This window comes from Drosophila subobscura, chromosome J (genome assembly GCF_008121235.1).
Source record: "Drosophila subobscura isolate 14011-0131.10 chromosome J, UCBerk_Dsub_1.0, whole genome shotgun sequence".
NCBI classification, from domain to species: Eukaryota; Metazoa; Arthropoda; class Insecta; order Diptera; family Drosophilidae; genus Drosophila; species Drosophila subobscura.
Genome location: NC_048532.1, coordinates 18116851 through 18132112, shown reverse-complemented (window position 1 = coordinate 18132112; position 15262 = coordinate 18116851). Strand labels below are relative to the sequence as shown.

At 44.4% G+C, this 15262-nt stretch overlaps 3 protein-coding genes and 1 long non-coding RNA gene across 5 annotated transcripts; 2 read left to right on the top strand and 2 right to left on the bottom strand.

Moving 5' to 3' along the window:
* The first annotated feature begins 968 nt into the window (after positions 1–968).
* LOC117893749 (ras-related and estrogen-regulated growth inhibitor) lies at positions 969–4357 on the top strand. The gene is made up of 3 exons (XM_034800485.1): positions 969–1657; positions 3720–3850; positions 3908–4357. Exons 1-3 carry the CDS (start codon positions 1570–1572, stop codon positions 4310–4312), a joined length of 624 nt encoding a protein of 207 aa, XP_034656376.1. The 5' UTR covers positions 969–1569; the 3' UTR covers positions 4313–4357.
* Positions 4358–4757: 400 nt separating this feature from the next.
* On the bottom strand, positions 4758–5372 carry LOC117894078 (putative 60S ribosomal protein L33). The gene is made up of 2 exons (XM_034800939.1): positions 5272–5372; positions 4758–5206 (listed from the first exon to the last, which is right to left on the bottom strand). The coding sequence occupies exons 1-2, from the start codon at positions 5332–5334 to the stop codon at positions 5078–5080; spliced, it is 192 nt and encodes a 63-aa protein (XP_034656830.1). The 5' UTR covers positions 5335–5372; the 3' UTR covers positions 4758–5077.
* Positions 5373–7010: 1638 nt separating this feature from the next.
* Positions 7011–9552, top strand: LOC117893987. Of its 2 annotated transcripts, none has more exons than XR_004648831.1 (2): positions 7011–7147; positions 9340–9552. It is a non-coding gene; the product is annotated as an uncharacterized LOC117893987 (long non-coding RNA). The 2 variants fall into 2 exon arrangements; XR_004648832.1 differs by having other exon boundaries at positions 7011–7151.
* Positions 9553–10727: 1175 nt separating this feature from the next.
* LOC117893970 (tyrosine 3-monooxygenase) lies at positions 10728–15220 on the bottom strand. The gene is made up of 6 exons (XM_034800774.1): positions 14707–15220; positions 13603–13714; positions 13303–13431; positions 13134–13205; positions 11936–12755; positions 10728–11666 (listed from the first exon to the last, which is right to left on the bottom strand). The coding sequence occupies exons 1-6, from the start codon at positions 14773–14775 to the stop codon at positions 11141–11143; spliced, it is 1728 nt and encodes a 575-aa protein (XP_034656665.1). The 5' UTR covers positions 14776–15220; the 3' UTR covers positions 10728–11140.
* Between the last annotated feature and the right edge of the window lie 42 nt (positions 15221–15262).

Sequence of the window (15262 nt, the reverse complement as noted above, 5' to 3'; positions counted from 1 at the left end):
CTTATTGCCGTCTGGAAATTTTCAACCCTTAGGCACAGACACACAACACCAGGACACATTTGCACAGGCACAATAGACACCCCCATTGGGTGCTGTGTCCCACTGGGAGGGCACAATAGGGATAGAGACACACGTGCAACTGTTGTGGCGGGGGAGGTGTGTCTCTGTGTCTGTGTGTGTCGTCTGGCTACTGTCGTTTGCATATTGCATATGATTGATGCAATAAAATATACAATTTCCCCTAATGAACTCGAAAATATTGACCTAATATGCATAACTAAAAGGTCTGTAATTTAATGTTTACACGAGGGACGGCAAAAAGGGAGGGAAAGTTAACTAAATATAAATATTAGTTTCATGGGAAAAGATTTTAATTGTCATGGCGCTGAACGGGGCACAACTCTTAATAGTTTGTGGCCCACCAGGTGCAGGTGCAACTGCCACAAAACAGCTGCCTATTAGAAGGGGTTTTTAGGAGAGTTCCAACCCAAGGGAGTAGGAAACAGAAACAGTTGCAGTCCCACAGCTGCTTTAATTAAGTTTAATTTAAGGCGACAGACGTACATACGGCGATGCATTTGGCTCTCTGCAGGCATCAGCTACATACACATATATTCCGATATTGATGACGCTCTCTAAATGTCTATTTCAGATGCCACCGATTAGCCCAATGCCCCAATGGAACTTTAACTTTAACCCATTGCTGGGCACGTGGCATGGGAATGGTTTCTCTTGGGACTGCTGGGACTCCACTCCTCCCGAGGCAGTGGTCGGTCTCTCTGTGGTTGCTATTTTTGGTTAGTTGCGCTCGCTCTCGATCGCGAAAAGCAGAAGACACCGTAGCGAGCAGAGAGGCAACAGCAGCGTTGCCTACGGATCGGCAGTCCGCCGTAGCACAGATTCGGCCTTTCAGTAGAAATTCATTGGCCGCACAAATCGCATCGGTGGATCGGTGGAAAATCCGAGAGAGTAGAGCGAGAGCAAACAGACAGCCATTAAAAGAAAGGCAGGAAAGACACACTCCAACAGAACAGATCAGATGTGGATCACTGGCTGGCAAAATACGCAAAAATTGAATGGTTAAAATAAATAAATAAATGAATTTTCGGTGGCAACGTACCATCACAACACATGGCAAAGAGTGCAGTGCGCGTTTCAGATTCCGATTCCGATTCGCAAACAGATTCACAAACAGATTCCTGTATCCCATAATGAAAAATGCCCAAAAAACATAAGACAAAAATTCACAAAATTATTTTGAAAATAACCTGAAGCAAAAGACTCATTAATTTTCCAATATCGTGTCAGGGTGAAAGCAAAAGAACGAGGAAAATAAAAAATAAAAAACAAAAACCAAATGAAAGTATCTGACGGATGCGCGAGACGGTGTGCTGTAATTTTAAACGCATTTCATGCGCTTGTTTTGACATTGAAATGAAATAACCATTAAAATAGGATAATTAAAACGGAGCAGAAACACCCAGAGACACACAGCCAAAGCGGATACGAGATACACCTGAGAGCGAAGACAATCATCAACGGGGGAAGAGCTCAAACAGACAGGAAAAGATGACGACGCGTGGCATACGCCGTAAGAAGTCGACGCTGACGGAGTTGAAGATAGCCGTGATTGGGGCACCCAGTGTTGGAAAGAGCGGTAAGAAACAGTTGCAAGTAGTACTTCGGCAGACCAGACACACACATCCGATAGATACTTGTGGCATGGATGCCGAGCAACAACAGCAAATTAGTTGAGCAATCGCTGAATCGTGTATATTTAGACTGTTGTTTGTTTTGTTTATAAAGTGGCAGCACACATGCAGACACTCACAGACATATCTGCTGTCTCTCTGTGTGCGTGTGTGATTGTGGATGCCACTACAAATGTATCTGGCCTGGCACTTTGGCCATTGCCTTGCCGCTTTAATCGCTTTTCCACCGTTTGATTTGACAAGCAATGCTGCGCCTTTGCCTTTTGCCTCGGACCAGAGCCATGCCCTAATTTACGATGAGCCCCAAATGAGCACATCGAACAGAGATCGGAATGATGCTTCGGGGGCATGGATCATTGGCAACGAGACGTTGCATATTTCTTCGTTGCGGGCGACTTAGCCTGAAATTAATGTTCCCCGTGTCAGCCGTCACGTCTGGCCATCCCAAAAGCACAGAAATAATTTTAATTTGTAACATTTTGTTAGGCACCCATGATCCCCGCGCGTAAATTTATTCGTCCGCGATGCAATCCGGCTGTCAACTTCGGGTTACACCTGCGTGCGATATGTTGCCGCCTGCCGCCTAATTCCGAGTGCAAAAAAAAAGCCAGAGACTGGCAGCAGATCGTGGACAGTGGAGCCGCCTGAATTATGACTAGAAAAAATGCTTCACTAATAAATATAATGTGCAAAGGCAAAAGGAAAAGACAGCAAACGAGACAGCGTGGCATGCAGCAAGTTGATGTCTGGGCGGGGCAGAGATGACAGATGAATGAGCTACGCGTCTGGCTGGGCTGGGTTATGGATGAGGTCTGACACTCGGAAGTGATGGGCTCCCATTTCAAAATGAAAAGTTTGAATGAAAGATGAGTTATAGTGCAGCAATGACCAGCCATCAAAAGTGTCATGGAAATACTTGCTGGAGTCACTTTTTCTTAGCAGATTTCCCACTCTTAGGCACCTTTAGCACCTTCCCTCTAAGCACTCTTTATTCTCTAACTACGGCAAAAGTTCTTGGCAATATTCAACGACCAATTCTTAATAAATTTATAACCACAGTTTTTAATATCATGCCGCTAGAATCTCACAAATATTTAATGCCTATGGAAGTGTGTATGGCTAGTCTTTGTCGGCGGGGGTGGCAATTAAAACGCCCACAAATATACGCCCATTGCCCCCGAAAAATTCCCCGTGCACGCATAAACACGATCAGTGCCCAGCAGAAGACAGAGCCAGCAGCCAGCAGCCACCCAGCCAAACATTTGCCATTTCTGCGTCGTGTGTCGAAAAATTTAAACGTTGACCTCGTGGAAAATAAAAAGTGAGAAAAATTCGGAAAACATAAATTAAAAGCAGTCGTTGGCCGTACATGTGTGTGTGTGTATGCGGTGTGAGGAAAATAAATGATGAAAATGTCGTTGAAAAAAAAAAGTCGCAAAGCAACCAAGGCAACAGAGGCGCCCCTTAGCCGACACCAAAACACACACATCCAGCACTCTGTCATCGTGAGCCTTTGCTAGAAGTGGCGCCTGAGGTTTGGGTGCCCAGCGGCTCGACAGCTCGACCGTTTTTTAGTTCCGAGTTCAAAGCACTTGCATAGGAAATGACCAAAGACCAGGCAGGCCCTAGGACCGGCACGGGACAAACACCCTCCTCCACCCGCCTAAAGCCTACTTCAACGTCCACGCGACACGCAACATTAGGGCTCAGCAGTTTTTGTTGTTTTGTAGTGGTGTTTGCCGCGGCGGCGGGTTTATTAACCCCACAATGCGGCGCATACAAGCATATTCCACCTGCAGTTGTCCTGTCCCCGTGCAGTCCATTTGGACTGTGCTTCCACTTCACGCTCGCTTAAGTGCTGACCCAAATCCTAGGCACAAGCGCGTGGGTGTCTCTGGGCAGCAGGGCGTTACCCTGGTTTACACCTGATCTGCGCGAATGATAAAGCGACTCTAAATTAAATTCATGTTACGTAAATGGTTTGTGCTTATTCGTATTTGATTGCAGCTCTAATTGTGCGCTTCCTAACGAAGCGTTACATAGGGGAGTACGATCATCAGACGGAGAATCGCTACAAGCACGAGGCCATGGTGGACGGTGAGCCGGTGCTCTTCGAAATACTCGACACATGTCCCAAGGTGAGTTTTTAGCCGCCAAATAAGATTGATTTACACTCACCTGCTTTTCCCTCCCAGGCCGACGATGAGTTTCCTAATGCTGCGGAGCTGGTGCAGTGGGCAGATGGTTTGCTGCTCGTGTACTCCATCACGGATCGCAAGAGCTTCAATTACATACGCCGTGCCAAGTCGGATCTGCAATCGGACACGCCCGTTCAGCTGTGCGCCAACAAGGTGGACATGGTGCATCTGCGGCAAGTGAGTCGCGACGAGGGCGAGATTCTCGCCAAAGACTTTGAGTGCAAATTCAGCGAGGTGTCCGCCGCCGATCATGTCGATCAGGTGGCCGAAATCTTCAACGAACTCTGCAAGGAGGTGCTCGCCTCCAAGCGCAAGTCCAAGCAGAGTCTGCTGGAGCGCATGCTCGGTGGCGCCCGGCCCTACAGCCGGGGGAAGAGCGACAGCAATTTGCCAAAAGACTGACATTAAACTGCTAATTTCGTGGCGATAGCTTTAAAATTTTAGCGACTATTTTTGTATATCTAATAAATATAGAAAAAAAGTAAACAAGTTGGTGCATAAAAGGAAGGTGCCGAAAACAGACAAAACGTCCCTGCAAATTCAGGAGTGCAAGGTAAAATGCACCTCGTTTCCAAAGACACCATGATCTACTGCACAAAAATACCACAGAAATATACCAACATAATATACCTTTCATTTATAAATATACCGCAAGCATACCAATTCGTAAATCACTTTCCTAGATTTGGATATTCTACTTAATATAACTAGCTTACTAGTGCTCTCAGTCTTACAACTATAATTTTAACCGATTCATCCACCAATGCTCCACAAGATGCCAGAGCCATTGATTGTCTCAGATAAACAGTTTCACCGTTCAATGATCTCCTTAAGAGTACGAGAAATTATTTGCCGTGGCACAGCTGTTTATTTGTTGTGTTTCATAGCAGTCAGCGTTTGTCTGAACTGTAAAACGAATGACCAAAGCTGCGCGATGTGTACAAAGCGCTTTCAGTGGAAGCACATGTAAAGTTCATTCGAGAAATGCATGCAGAGGTTAGGTAAAATACGTGTAAAAATGGTACAGTGGCGATTCACAGCACTGCTGCACTACATTCAAATGGATTTCCGTTATTTAAAGTTCTGAAATATCTTGCAATAATTGACGCCCTGCCCAGGTGCTCCTCCTCCATCTTCTGCTCCTCCTCCTTCTCCTCCTACTACTCTTTATTGACGCAGCAGAACCTTCTGACAGCCCTTGCAGTAGAGCTGAGCCTCGCGACGCTTCACCGAAGCCTTTTGCATCTTCACGGCGACATAGGCGATACCCAGAGCGGCCAGCGTGGCCTTGGCAACCTGTGCAGCGCATAACCCAGATCAGAGGCAAACCCTTTGAGTGGGAGGGGAGCGGGAATACTTACGTTGGCACGCCCGCGCAGTGTGTAGCTATTGAAGTGATCCGTAAAGTTGAACCGTTCGGACATTTTGATTTTTCCAAGCTGCGAGCTGTTGCTGTACTTAATCGGGTTAATTTAATATTTGTTTGCCTTTTTGTTTGCCTTTTTGTTTTGCTGTTTGTCGAATCAAAAGAAAAGCCTGCCCCGTTGCGAGAACAATTTCCAACGATCTTCTATGCATTGTGGCACCTTCTTCTTGGATAAATCTCCAAGTATCTTGCCATGAGAACCTATTTCCATCTAAGACTCTGCAAATCCTCGCAAGTGACTCACGCGTGCTCTTCTTTCAACAAATTAACGCCTAATCGTTAGCCAATAAAACACCCAACAAATTAGCACAAAATCTTTATCAGATGGAATGTGACTCCCGGTCCCAAGTGACGGACCGACCTTTGTCTCTCTATGTGCCTGGGAAAACTTCCGGCACGATGGCGCGTGTGGCACGACTTTTAATTAGCCAGAGTCAACAAGTGGGCCAGTGAAGCGTGTAAATCTACTTAAAACTTTTGGGCTCTAGGCTCGACTCATCATTCGGCTGTACCTACCAACGACAAACAGCGAAATCATCTCACAGTGGACGCTGTTGACATTGCGTCAGCTCTCTTTTCTGTCTCCGCGACTGTTACCCCGTTGTATTTGACCAACTAAAACCGAAATATTGACATTGGCAGACGCTCCACATAGCCATGAATGGCGATACCAAATTAACTCTCAAATCGGAATGAATCGCGTGCCAAGCCGTGCGGGGCAGTGTGCAATCATTATCGCGCATACGCCCTAGTGGAACGGGCCAAGACAAGCCACCTGGCAGCGATAACAACGTCATCGGGCAGACCCGATGGCTGGCCGGCTGACTGGCTGACTGGCTGCTAATGGGAAATTATATGCACAATTTTCTTGCAATTGTCTAACAACATTGACGGCCACGGCAACAGCTTGGGGGCATGAAATCTCACAGGTTTTCGCCCAAGTATTTTCATTATTTTTTAATTAGCCATTGCATTTAAAATTCTAATTTTAATTTATGATCGAAAGTGGTCTATCTATCGAACATGCTATTGCCTGGCCCTTGGCCACTGGCTACTGCTGGCACTTATCTGGGCCAGGTGTCGTTTCCATGTCTCGAATTCCGAGTTGTTTGAACTGTTTAGCCAGTCTCTGTTTTTTTTGCAGCTGTTGCTGCCGTAATTGTCTGGTCAATTGGTGCTGTAATAACTTTTAATTATGGATCGTACGACATTAAGTGTGCTGCTGGCAGCAGGAGAAGCTTTGCATGCTCTACGATTGCCCCTGAAGGTCGATTGTAGGATTAAATGGAAGTTTGGAGAAGCTCGGGAGCATCCTCAACGCACTGAAAGTGGGTCAGATTTCACGGATTCCCTCTACTAATTTATGCATAATTAATGTCTAAATATATTGCCTGTGTGTTTACGGATAGATCTCTCACGCCCACCACTCCAGTGCCAAGTGCATATTCATGAGGCCAGCTGTTGTGGCTCACAATGCAAATGAGACTGCCACAAACCCCTGGACAAACACACACCCCTGCAGCAGCCCTAGCTGATAGCTGATATCTCTGATATATGGGGGGAGCAAACCTGTTCGTACTCTAATTAGAGCCAGAGCTATTGCAGTTATTAATGCGCGATCATTTAAATTAGAATTGGCCAACAGGTGCGCCTCGTAGTGTGCAGTGTGCCGTGGGCTGGCTAACGGTTTGGCTGCAAAAAACAAAAAAAATTGAATTCACACCTCCAGTTTCCCCGTGGCATTCAAAGAGATAAGCGATTACCAGTGGCAACCAGTAGCACCTTTGAGCCGCGACTGGCGTGGCAGCTAAGTATGTTAGTTAGTGTTCTTTTTGAAAAGTTCAAGACTCAAGTTTGTAGTTGCAACTAATTGGGCACGAGAATGCCAAAAAAAAAACACAACAAACAACAAAATCCAACAAGAATCCAAAAACCCAAAGCAAACATTTGGCCATGCACGCTGTAAGTCATTGACTTTGATTTTCGATTAGCCAAAGCCAAAAAAGAAATACCACACACAAATCTGGCGCCGCCATAGACATGTTCTAGTTAATTCCTTTGGCTACTGTCAAAGCCAACTGCGCGCGCCACCGCCTAACCTTGGCTTTTATTTTGGGTTTGGATCTTTCGGTGTTTTCGGTTTTATGCGGTTTTAATTAGACAAATTTGAAATGCTGCCGCTGTAAATGAAACGTGTTTCGGCTCTGTGCCGTGCCACTGCTGGCCACTGCTGTTTCTATTTGTCTTTATTTTTTTCTTGGCTTGAACAATTAATGAAAAGTGTTTAATTGCAAAGTGCATTGGGCTTCCGGCAATTAGTCAGGTTCAACAAACCGACTCTGGCTGCGACTCTGAGTCGGACGCTCTGTCCCAGAGCGTTTCCTGCAACCCTAACCCATTTGCTCAGTGACCTTGACAGCAGAACCAAAACCAAAAACGATCAAAGAACTTTAATGCACAAGCACTCGTAAATTGTATGAGAGACCTGGCAGAGCCGGACTTGGCAAAACGGCACGTAAGCCACTCCAGCGAACGCGCAAAGTCGCGTTTGCAATTGAATCAAGTGCAAATGTTTACACCCATCAAATACAGCACAAAGTAGCAGACCAGGCTGGCCCAGGCAGGCCCGATGGTGGCTTTAAAGTCTGACCCAAATCAGTCAGACAATCAGCCAACTAAAGTTGATAAATGCCTCCCTCCTCCACCTGTTAACTAGCCTTAGCCGGCAGCTCATTTATTTCGCTTTTCATATAAAATCAAATGCCACAATGGAGATTTATCAGCTAATGTCATTAGCTATAGCAAAGTGCCAGGCAGGGTATAGCCAATGAGCCATGCAGCTTGTGAATTATGAAGGGAAGAACCATAGAGCAAGTCGCCAAAGAACTACAAATTATAAGCCACAAAAACGAGAGCTTTAAACCGCATTTAATCCACTCAAAAGTCAGCCAAAACACTTCCTTACTTCCTCTGAAATTCCACGCGTTGCAGTTCATCAAACGACTGAAAGATTTAGTGTACTTATGAATATAATTTATTCGTTTATGCGATTATTTAAGTGCAACTTAGTGATACGGGCAGCTGCGCGAGGGCATTCAAGTTTCGATTCATCAACCCTTAACGTTCGGACTTCATATTAATTTCATTTTAATTGAGGCACCGCAACGTGGGCGTTCCCACGGAGTCCGTCCACTCGATATCGCCTGCATCCGATCAGCAGCCGCTAATTGTTGCCAAGTTTGCTGCTGTTCTATTAGAATATTCACACACAGCGCCAATTATTATATCACAAAATAAACTTACGTACTCGTATTGTAATTGCCAGATGATAAATACGCTCAGGTGTTGCGATATTTCTTTCTAAATTCAAAATAGGCTGAGGTAGGTCATGTTGTCAAGCAGCTGTCGCTTTTGATAATCCGCTCAAAAATGTTCAAAAGCGCATTTAAATATTTGTTAAATAATCTTCAAGCAGCACACAAATAAAAACCAACAAAAACTAAAACCAATCTTAAAAAGTAAAGTTCTATGCCACTAATTACAGATTGCTCATGTGTAATTAAGCGCTAATTAAGCACTAGAGCTGGCTAATTAAAATAAATTGGCATAAGTTCTCAACTTGAGAATAGAAATAATAAAAACAATTCCATCGAAAGGCCCCATTCCGATGCCATGGCTAATCATGGCCACAGGATCTTTCACTCGTGTCGCTCCCTATTAAAAAACAAAAGAAAAGAGCCATAGCTCGGGGCTATGTTCTTATGATTTAAGAACCCATTTATGTACATTCCACGTTCGGTTTGTGGTCAGGTTCCACGTTGCCAAGAGTCAAGTTTAAACGCTTTCAACTTTTATTAATGCAGAATTTAATTGTATAGAATAGCGATTACATAGTTGTATATAGATATATGGCTATAATAGTTCGATCTGCACGTTCAACAATTTTTCATAATAATAATCTTTTGTATTCTCCAATTGTAAATGTCGTTTTTCTATCTTATAGAGCTCCACCCAGCTACGCCTCTTTTGGGGGGGGACCAACTGCGCCTGTATTGGTGGGGTACCAACTGCATTGCCACTGCGATTGTTTAAATATATTCTGATAAATATGCGATTATGAATAGTTATAGTTTGGTTAGCACTTGTTTGGCTTTCGATCAAATTGCAACTACAATGAACAATAACAATAAAATGCTACGCTACATTAAGTTTAATTTCATATACGAGTATGTAACACATTTAATTCCAATGCTGAATCTACTGGTAAACTTTCGATTGAAATAACTTTTAATTTGTATATTTTATGTTTAGTATATATTGGTCCAAGGGTTTTCTTCTTTGTAGTATATATTGGTCCATGGGTTTTTGATTATTCATTTGATTTTTAAGTTCAATATTTGATTAAGTTTGTATATAGAACGATAGCTTGGAGATATTTCTTCTTTTCTTTCAATTTCCTTATTGCATTTCCATCTTCCGTTTCCTTTTGAGTTTCCTTTGCCTTCAGTAAATATTTGTTCAGGTTTCTTTCCACCATGTAAATATTTCTTTCCTTCTTTCCATGTTACTCCAGTTTCTGTAATTTATCGTTATTCATCCTTTATTTCTTCTACTCTCTTAAAATTCGTTTGTTCAATTCCTTTTCTTTGCATAAATGATCTAAAAATGTATAATCTTCTTTTTGAAAGTCAATCTATTAAAATTTCAAATAAATATATTCCCTTTTCGTGTCATAAAATATTCCCTAAACAGAATCAGACTTTAGAGTTTGATAGCTAGAAAATAAAAGATAAAAAGCTAGACAACCAAATGATCAAAAGCTAGACAACCAAAGTTGAAAATCGAAGAACCAAAGAAATAGTATGATAAAAAACCAAAGAGTTAATTATTTTTCAATTGCATTTTATATTTTATTAATACACAAAACTTAAATAAAATAATAGAATTTAAACTCTACATACCTACAATACAATACGTAATAGTCATAAGCATAATAATAGATAATAGATAATAATAATAATAGTACACAATAGTTGTCGTTTACAGTTATTGTACAATGTAATGAAATTCTATTCTGTTTTTTTTTTCCATTTGTTTTCTTTTGTTCTTTCTACACACTTTTGCTGTGTTTCCTGTGTGTGTTTTTCTTTCTGTTCTACTGTTGAGTTTTCTCTTTAAGATTTGCTCTCTCTCTCTCTGTTCAAATACCGGCAATACTATATGGTTTATAGTTTAGGTAAATATTTATAGAGAGAGTGAGGGAAAAATGGGTATAATATAATACAAAAACAATTATGTGTGTCTGAGTATATAAGCGGTTTTCCGTGTGATAGATCTGAACTTTGCTTTCACTTCACTGAAATTCGCTTTTGCTTGGCTTTGCTTTGTTTTCACATCACTTAAAAGTCTAACGATTTTTTGGTCCAATAATAGTTGTGGTGATACTGGGGGGTGGGGGCGGTGCTTTGCAGGGTTTTTGGATGATCAAAATAAAATAAATATGATTTTTCTTGGCAGAGACAAAAACAGAACTTCAAATGACAATCAAAATAAAATAAAAAAAACAAAAATCAAAAAACAAAAACATAAAAAATAATATGCGATGCCCTGAATTGTCGTGGGATTTCAGGTACGGAGAGGGTGGATAGGGGTAAGGGATTGTGTGCGGTATGTCAATTTAAAATTAATTTGTATAAGATGAGACCGTTGCACCTGTATGTGAGTGGGGCGTGGGATGCTGCGGGGACAGTGCTGGGTTGGGTGCAGTTTTGGACAGCTTGGATACCACTTCCTTCCAATCCACTCTAGAAGGGACGCTTCAGCTTGTGAATGGCATTGGTCAGGTGCAAAATCTCCGTGTTCATCTGGTGGACCAAAGTCTCCAGTTTGTCGACAGAGTCGAGCACCTCAACGCGCTCGGTGTGTGGGTTGAAGCGCACCTCGAAGGGACGGGACATGCTGCTGACCCAGCGACGGAACTTGTCCTTGGCATCCTCGAAGCTCTCGGCCACATAGTAGATGGGCTGATACTCCTGATCCTGATAGGGCTGCACAGCCGTGGAGGCTGGCTCAAAAGCGCGATGCTCACACTTGTCGCTGATGGCGTGCAACAGCTCGCCGTAGGAGCTCAAGAGACCAGCGCCATAGGCCTTGATCTGACCATGTTCCTTGCAGAGACCGAACTCAACAGTGAACCAGTAGACCGTGGACAGCTTCTCGATTTCCTCATCGGAGGCACCCAGTGAGGCCAAACCAATCTCCTGCGAGAACTGGGCAAAGCTGGGATCGGCCAGCAGCGGCATGTGTCCCAACAGCTCATGGATGGAGTCACTGCAAAGGGGAGAAGGCAAGCGAAAATAATGGTTAGAAAATGTGTGGAAAATTGTAAGCGCACATAAAGCAATTAGCCAGGCTAAAATGAGCAGATGGGTGTCCTGCTTCCTGCAGCCAATTTGCTTCTCCGTTGAACAAGAGAAAAGTTGGCAGCAGGAAGCTGGTGGCAGGAAACCCACCGCCAGAGCCAGGCCAAATGCAATTAGGGGCGAACAAAAAGCTTTTTTCTGCACCCTTTGATGTTAGCTTGGGGGGTTGACACTTACGGCTCGGGGGTGTGGTAGGGTGAGTTGACGTGGCGCACATACTGGGTGCTCTGGAAGATGCGGAAGGCCAGGGAGGCGAGGAAGTCGCGAGCGGTCAGCAGACCGGCAGCGGGGCGCAGCGAGAAGCCGGTGTTCTTGCGCAGGAAGTCAGACATCTCCTGCAGCTGGGGCAGACGATGGTCGACAAAGATCTGCTCGTCCTGGAGCATTTGGAAGGCGGCACGGTACTCGGCACAGGCATGCTTCGGGGCCAAATCCTGCACAGTCTTGAAGACCGAGCGCCAGGTCTTGACCTCCACATCGGTGTAGGCGATGTATGGGATCGGATCTCCGTACTTGTAGGCGAAAGCAATCTCGGCAATCTCCTTGCGACGCTGGCGGTAAACCTTGTCGGCGAATCCGGGATGGTTCATGTCGAGATCTGGCTCGTACTTGGTCATCAGATGGTTGCAGTCATCCAGCTCGGAGGCATGCTTGGGGAACCACGGGGCCTTAACGCTAATGTTGTTCTCGGCCAGCAGATTCATGCTGCTGAAGGAGCCCGACTGACGCAGCGAGCGGATCAACTGCAGCAGATTGCCGCGCGTCATGTCCAGCTTGATGAGCACATCATGATCGACGCCCTCGACGCGGGACTGGCGCGACTCCACATGCTGCACGTTGCCGTGGAAGGTCTCGATGGCCTTCAGGATGCGGCCCAGCGAGGAGATGCCGTCCTTGAGGCGCACCACCAAGGCGGCGCTCTGCATGGCTGCCTCAGCCTCCGGGGACTCTGAAGCGGAATTGGCCAATAAAATCTCTTCCTCGGTAAGACCGTAATCTGCAAGTAGGAAAAAAAAAAAAAAGATGCAATCATGAGGCAGACGGCAGACGGCAAGCGGCTTAAGGTCACGTAAACGATAATCGGGGACTACGTGTGGGCGTTGTGGCTGGCAGGGCTGGGGATTTCATATTTCCATCAAGTCGAGCGTAACAAATGAAAAAGGGAAATGCGACGACATTTCCACTCCTTCCACAGCAATTGTTCGTTCGGTTGAGTGCTTTGCTCTTTCTTTTGCCTTGCCATTTCTTTCTCTCTCTTTTCTAGTACTTTATCATATTAAGCACTTAAATCAATGTCGCACGCTTTTCAAAAGCTTCTCAGAAGTTAAGTACTACTTAAGGCAGCAGGGGGGGAGGGTGTGACTGGGGGGCTTACCGTTCTTGGGCGCCTGGCCCGCTGGCTCCTGCGACTGCTGCGTCTCAGCGCTCTCAATCTCAAAATCTTCAACTAAATAAAACGAAATCAAAACGAAAATCATAAAATTAAAATCAAAATCATAAGCGGGGTAATAAAGGGAGGAGGGTTGGGCAGGGGTAATAAGCACCTGGAACGTATTCATTCTCCATGGGCAACTCGAGGTTCTCGAGGTGCGGCTGCTCATCCTGCAGCTCCACATTCTGCTCAGCTGGGATGTGCTCCTGGGCCTGCTGAATGCATTCCTCCAGAGAAGCGTCTTTTGAAAATAATAATAAAAGGGAAAATAATAATAAATAAAAGGGCAAATAATAGTAAATAATTGAAAGAATAAACTCAAGGCAAAAAAGTTAATTTTAAACTGAAATTTCAACCACTTGAAGAGTGTTTTGGCCCACCACTTGTTGCCACAAATTTTGACTTTGCTCACCATTTGCCTTGCTGCGCGCCTCCTCCAGGACGGTCTGTTTGGTCTGCTTGACCACCAGAGTCTCGAAGCGGGCATCGTCCACCAGGCTGCGGCGGCGCGATGGATATCCATTCTGAAAGATGACAAAAAAAGAGATTTTTCATTTTAGTTTTAGACACTTTCCGGGAACAGAGACAGAGCGAGACAGTCAGGATATGCAACGGAAATTGGATGATTGCCTTGACCTTTGCTGTGTTTGTGTCTCTGTGGCGGCATTGCGCAATTGTTGGACTGTGGCGGGGGGTAGGGGGCTTGAGTCTTATATAAAAAAAAAGTGTGTGTGTCTGTGGCGTGAAAGCGTCTTCAGATCTTTTTTCTTTTGGCCATTAGCTGGGGGCCAACGCTATTCATAAAGCTCCATCGTTTGTGATGTTAATTTAATGCGATGTCACACGGGGGGGCTTTGACGCTCGTTCAGAGCCGTTGGCAGGTGCCAAGTATAAGTGATATATGGCGGAAAAGATATACAATACGATTCTATCTCTGAATGGAGTGGAAAAATGCAGGCCACCAGTTGCAGTTTTCACTTGTTGAAGTTGGGACGGGACGGGACGTTGTTGTTTTTCGGTCCCTCGATTTTTGGTTGGTTTTGGCTGATGAAAGATGTTGCCTTCCATTGAATCATTTTTATTGATTTCATATTTTGTCGGGTTTTGTTGGGACTGTTGCCGCAACATAAACATAAACAGGCGGACCGACTCCGAGCTGGAGTCAACAATGAGCAGCCTCTGTCTGGTGTGTGCGCGCGCCTCTCTGTCTCTTGGGTAAGTGCAGGGGCAAGACTTTCACTTATTTGTTAAATAATAACTTGGGGATAATCAGAGGCCGCTCCGTCTTGGGCGACGTTTACGTGTTTGGGTGGTAGGCTGCCATTTACAATTGGGCCACACCGTTCTTAGACCAACTTTGGGCTCGGATTATGCGAAAAAATCAAAATAAGAAATGATTCGGCGACAGGTTTTTCAAAAATAAACCTTTAACTAGTCACGTAGACCAGCACCCAAATACGTTTCTCTGTTTGTTTTTCTTGGCTTTTCTTTGGGGAGTGTGGAACTGTGGACTCACCTCAATACTGTATGATTTCTTGATGGCGAACATCTCGCGATTCTTTTGGGCTGCTGCAACGGCCATCATTTTGTTTTGTGTTTTGTTTGGTTTTTAGTGATTATTTAAGAAGAACAAAAATTTATGCAAAGTGTAAACACTTGGAATACTATTTGCTTGCGTTGGTGATATTTTTCAGTTGTTTTTTCTTTGATTTGGCAATAAGCACTCGAAATGTATTGACACTTTCACTGCTTATTTGTGTGGCTGGGTAGAAAAATGCTCCTGGAACTGAACTGTTTGCGTCTAGAATTGAGCTGAATGAACAAGAACTCTCGATTCACGGCGGATATATTTGTGTCGGTAGATTTTTGTGTGTTTGGATCCTTTCGCGACTTCGAAACTGCTATGACGGTTCTTGGTTTATATCCTTTTTCAGCTAATTGTATTACAACAAACAGAGTCAGCAAACTACTTGAGGCTGGGCACAAGTCTTTAGAGCGGATGATAGCGAATCAATGCATGCTCCAGGTCGTGTTGCCAGTGCTTAAATACCCCCCAGAGTCCGGCAAAACCA

Coding starts and splice junctions, on each gene's coding strand:
- LOC117894078 (XM_034800939.1), bottom strand. CDS start 5,334: ATGTCCGAACGGTTCAACTTTACGGATCACTTCAATAGCTACACACTG. Junction 5,207..5,271: donor CACTGCGCGGGCGTGCCAAC/GTAAGTATTCCC, acceptor TGCGCTGCACAG/GTTGCCAAGGCCACGCTGGC.
- LOC117893970 (XM_034800774.1), bottom strand. CDS start 14,775: ATGATGGCCGTTGCAGCAGCCCAAAAGAATCGCGAGATGTTCGCCATC. Junction 13,715..14,706: donor AGAAATCATACAGTATTGAG/GTGAGTCCACAG, acceptor GTCATCTTTCAG/AATGGATATCCATCGCGCCG. Junction 13,206..13,302: donor GGAGAATGAATACGTTCCAG/GTGCTTATTACC, acceptor CGTTTTATTTAG/TTGAAGATTTTGAGATTGAG.
- LOC117893749 (XM_034800485.1), top strand. CDS start 1,570: ATGACGACGCGTGGCATACGCCGTAAGAAGTCGACGCTGACGGAGTTG. Junction 1,658..3,719: donor ACCCAGTGTTGGAAAGAGCG/GTAAGAAACAGT, acceptor ATTTGATTGCAG/CTCTAATTGTGCGCTTCCTA. Junction 3,851..3,907: donor TACTCGACACATGTCCCAAG/GTGAGTTTTTAG, acceptor TTTCCCTCCCAG/GCCGACGATGAGTTTCCTAA.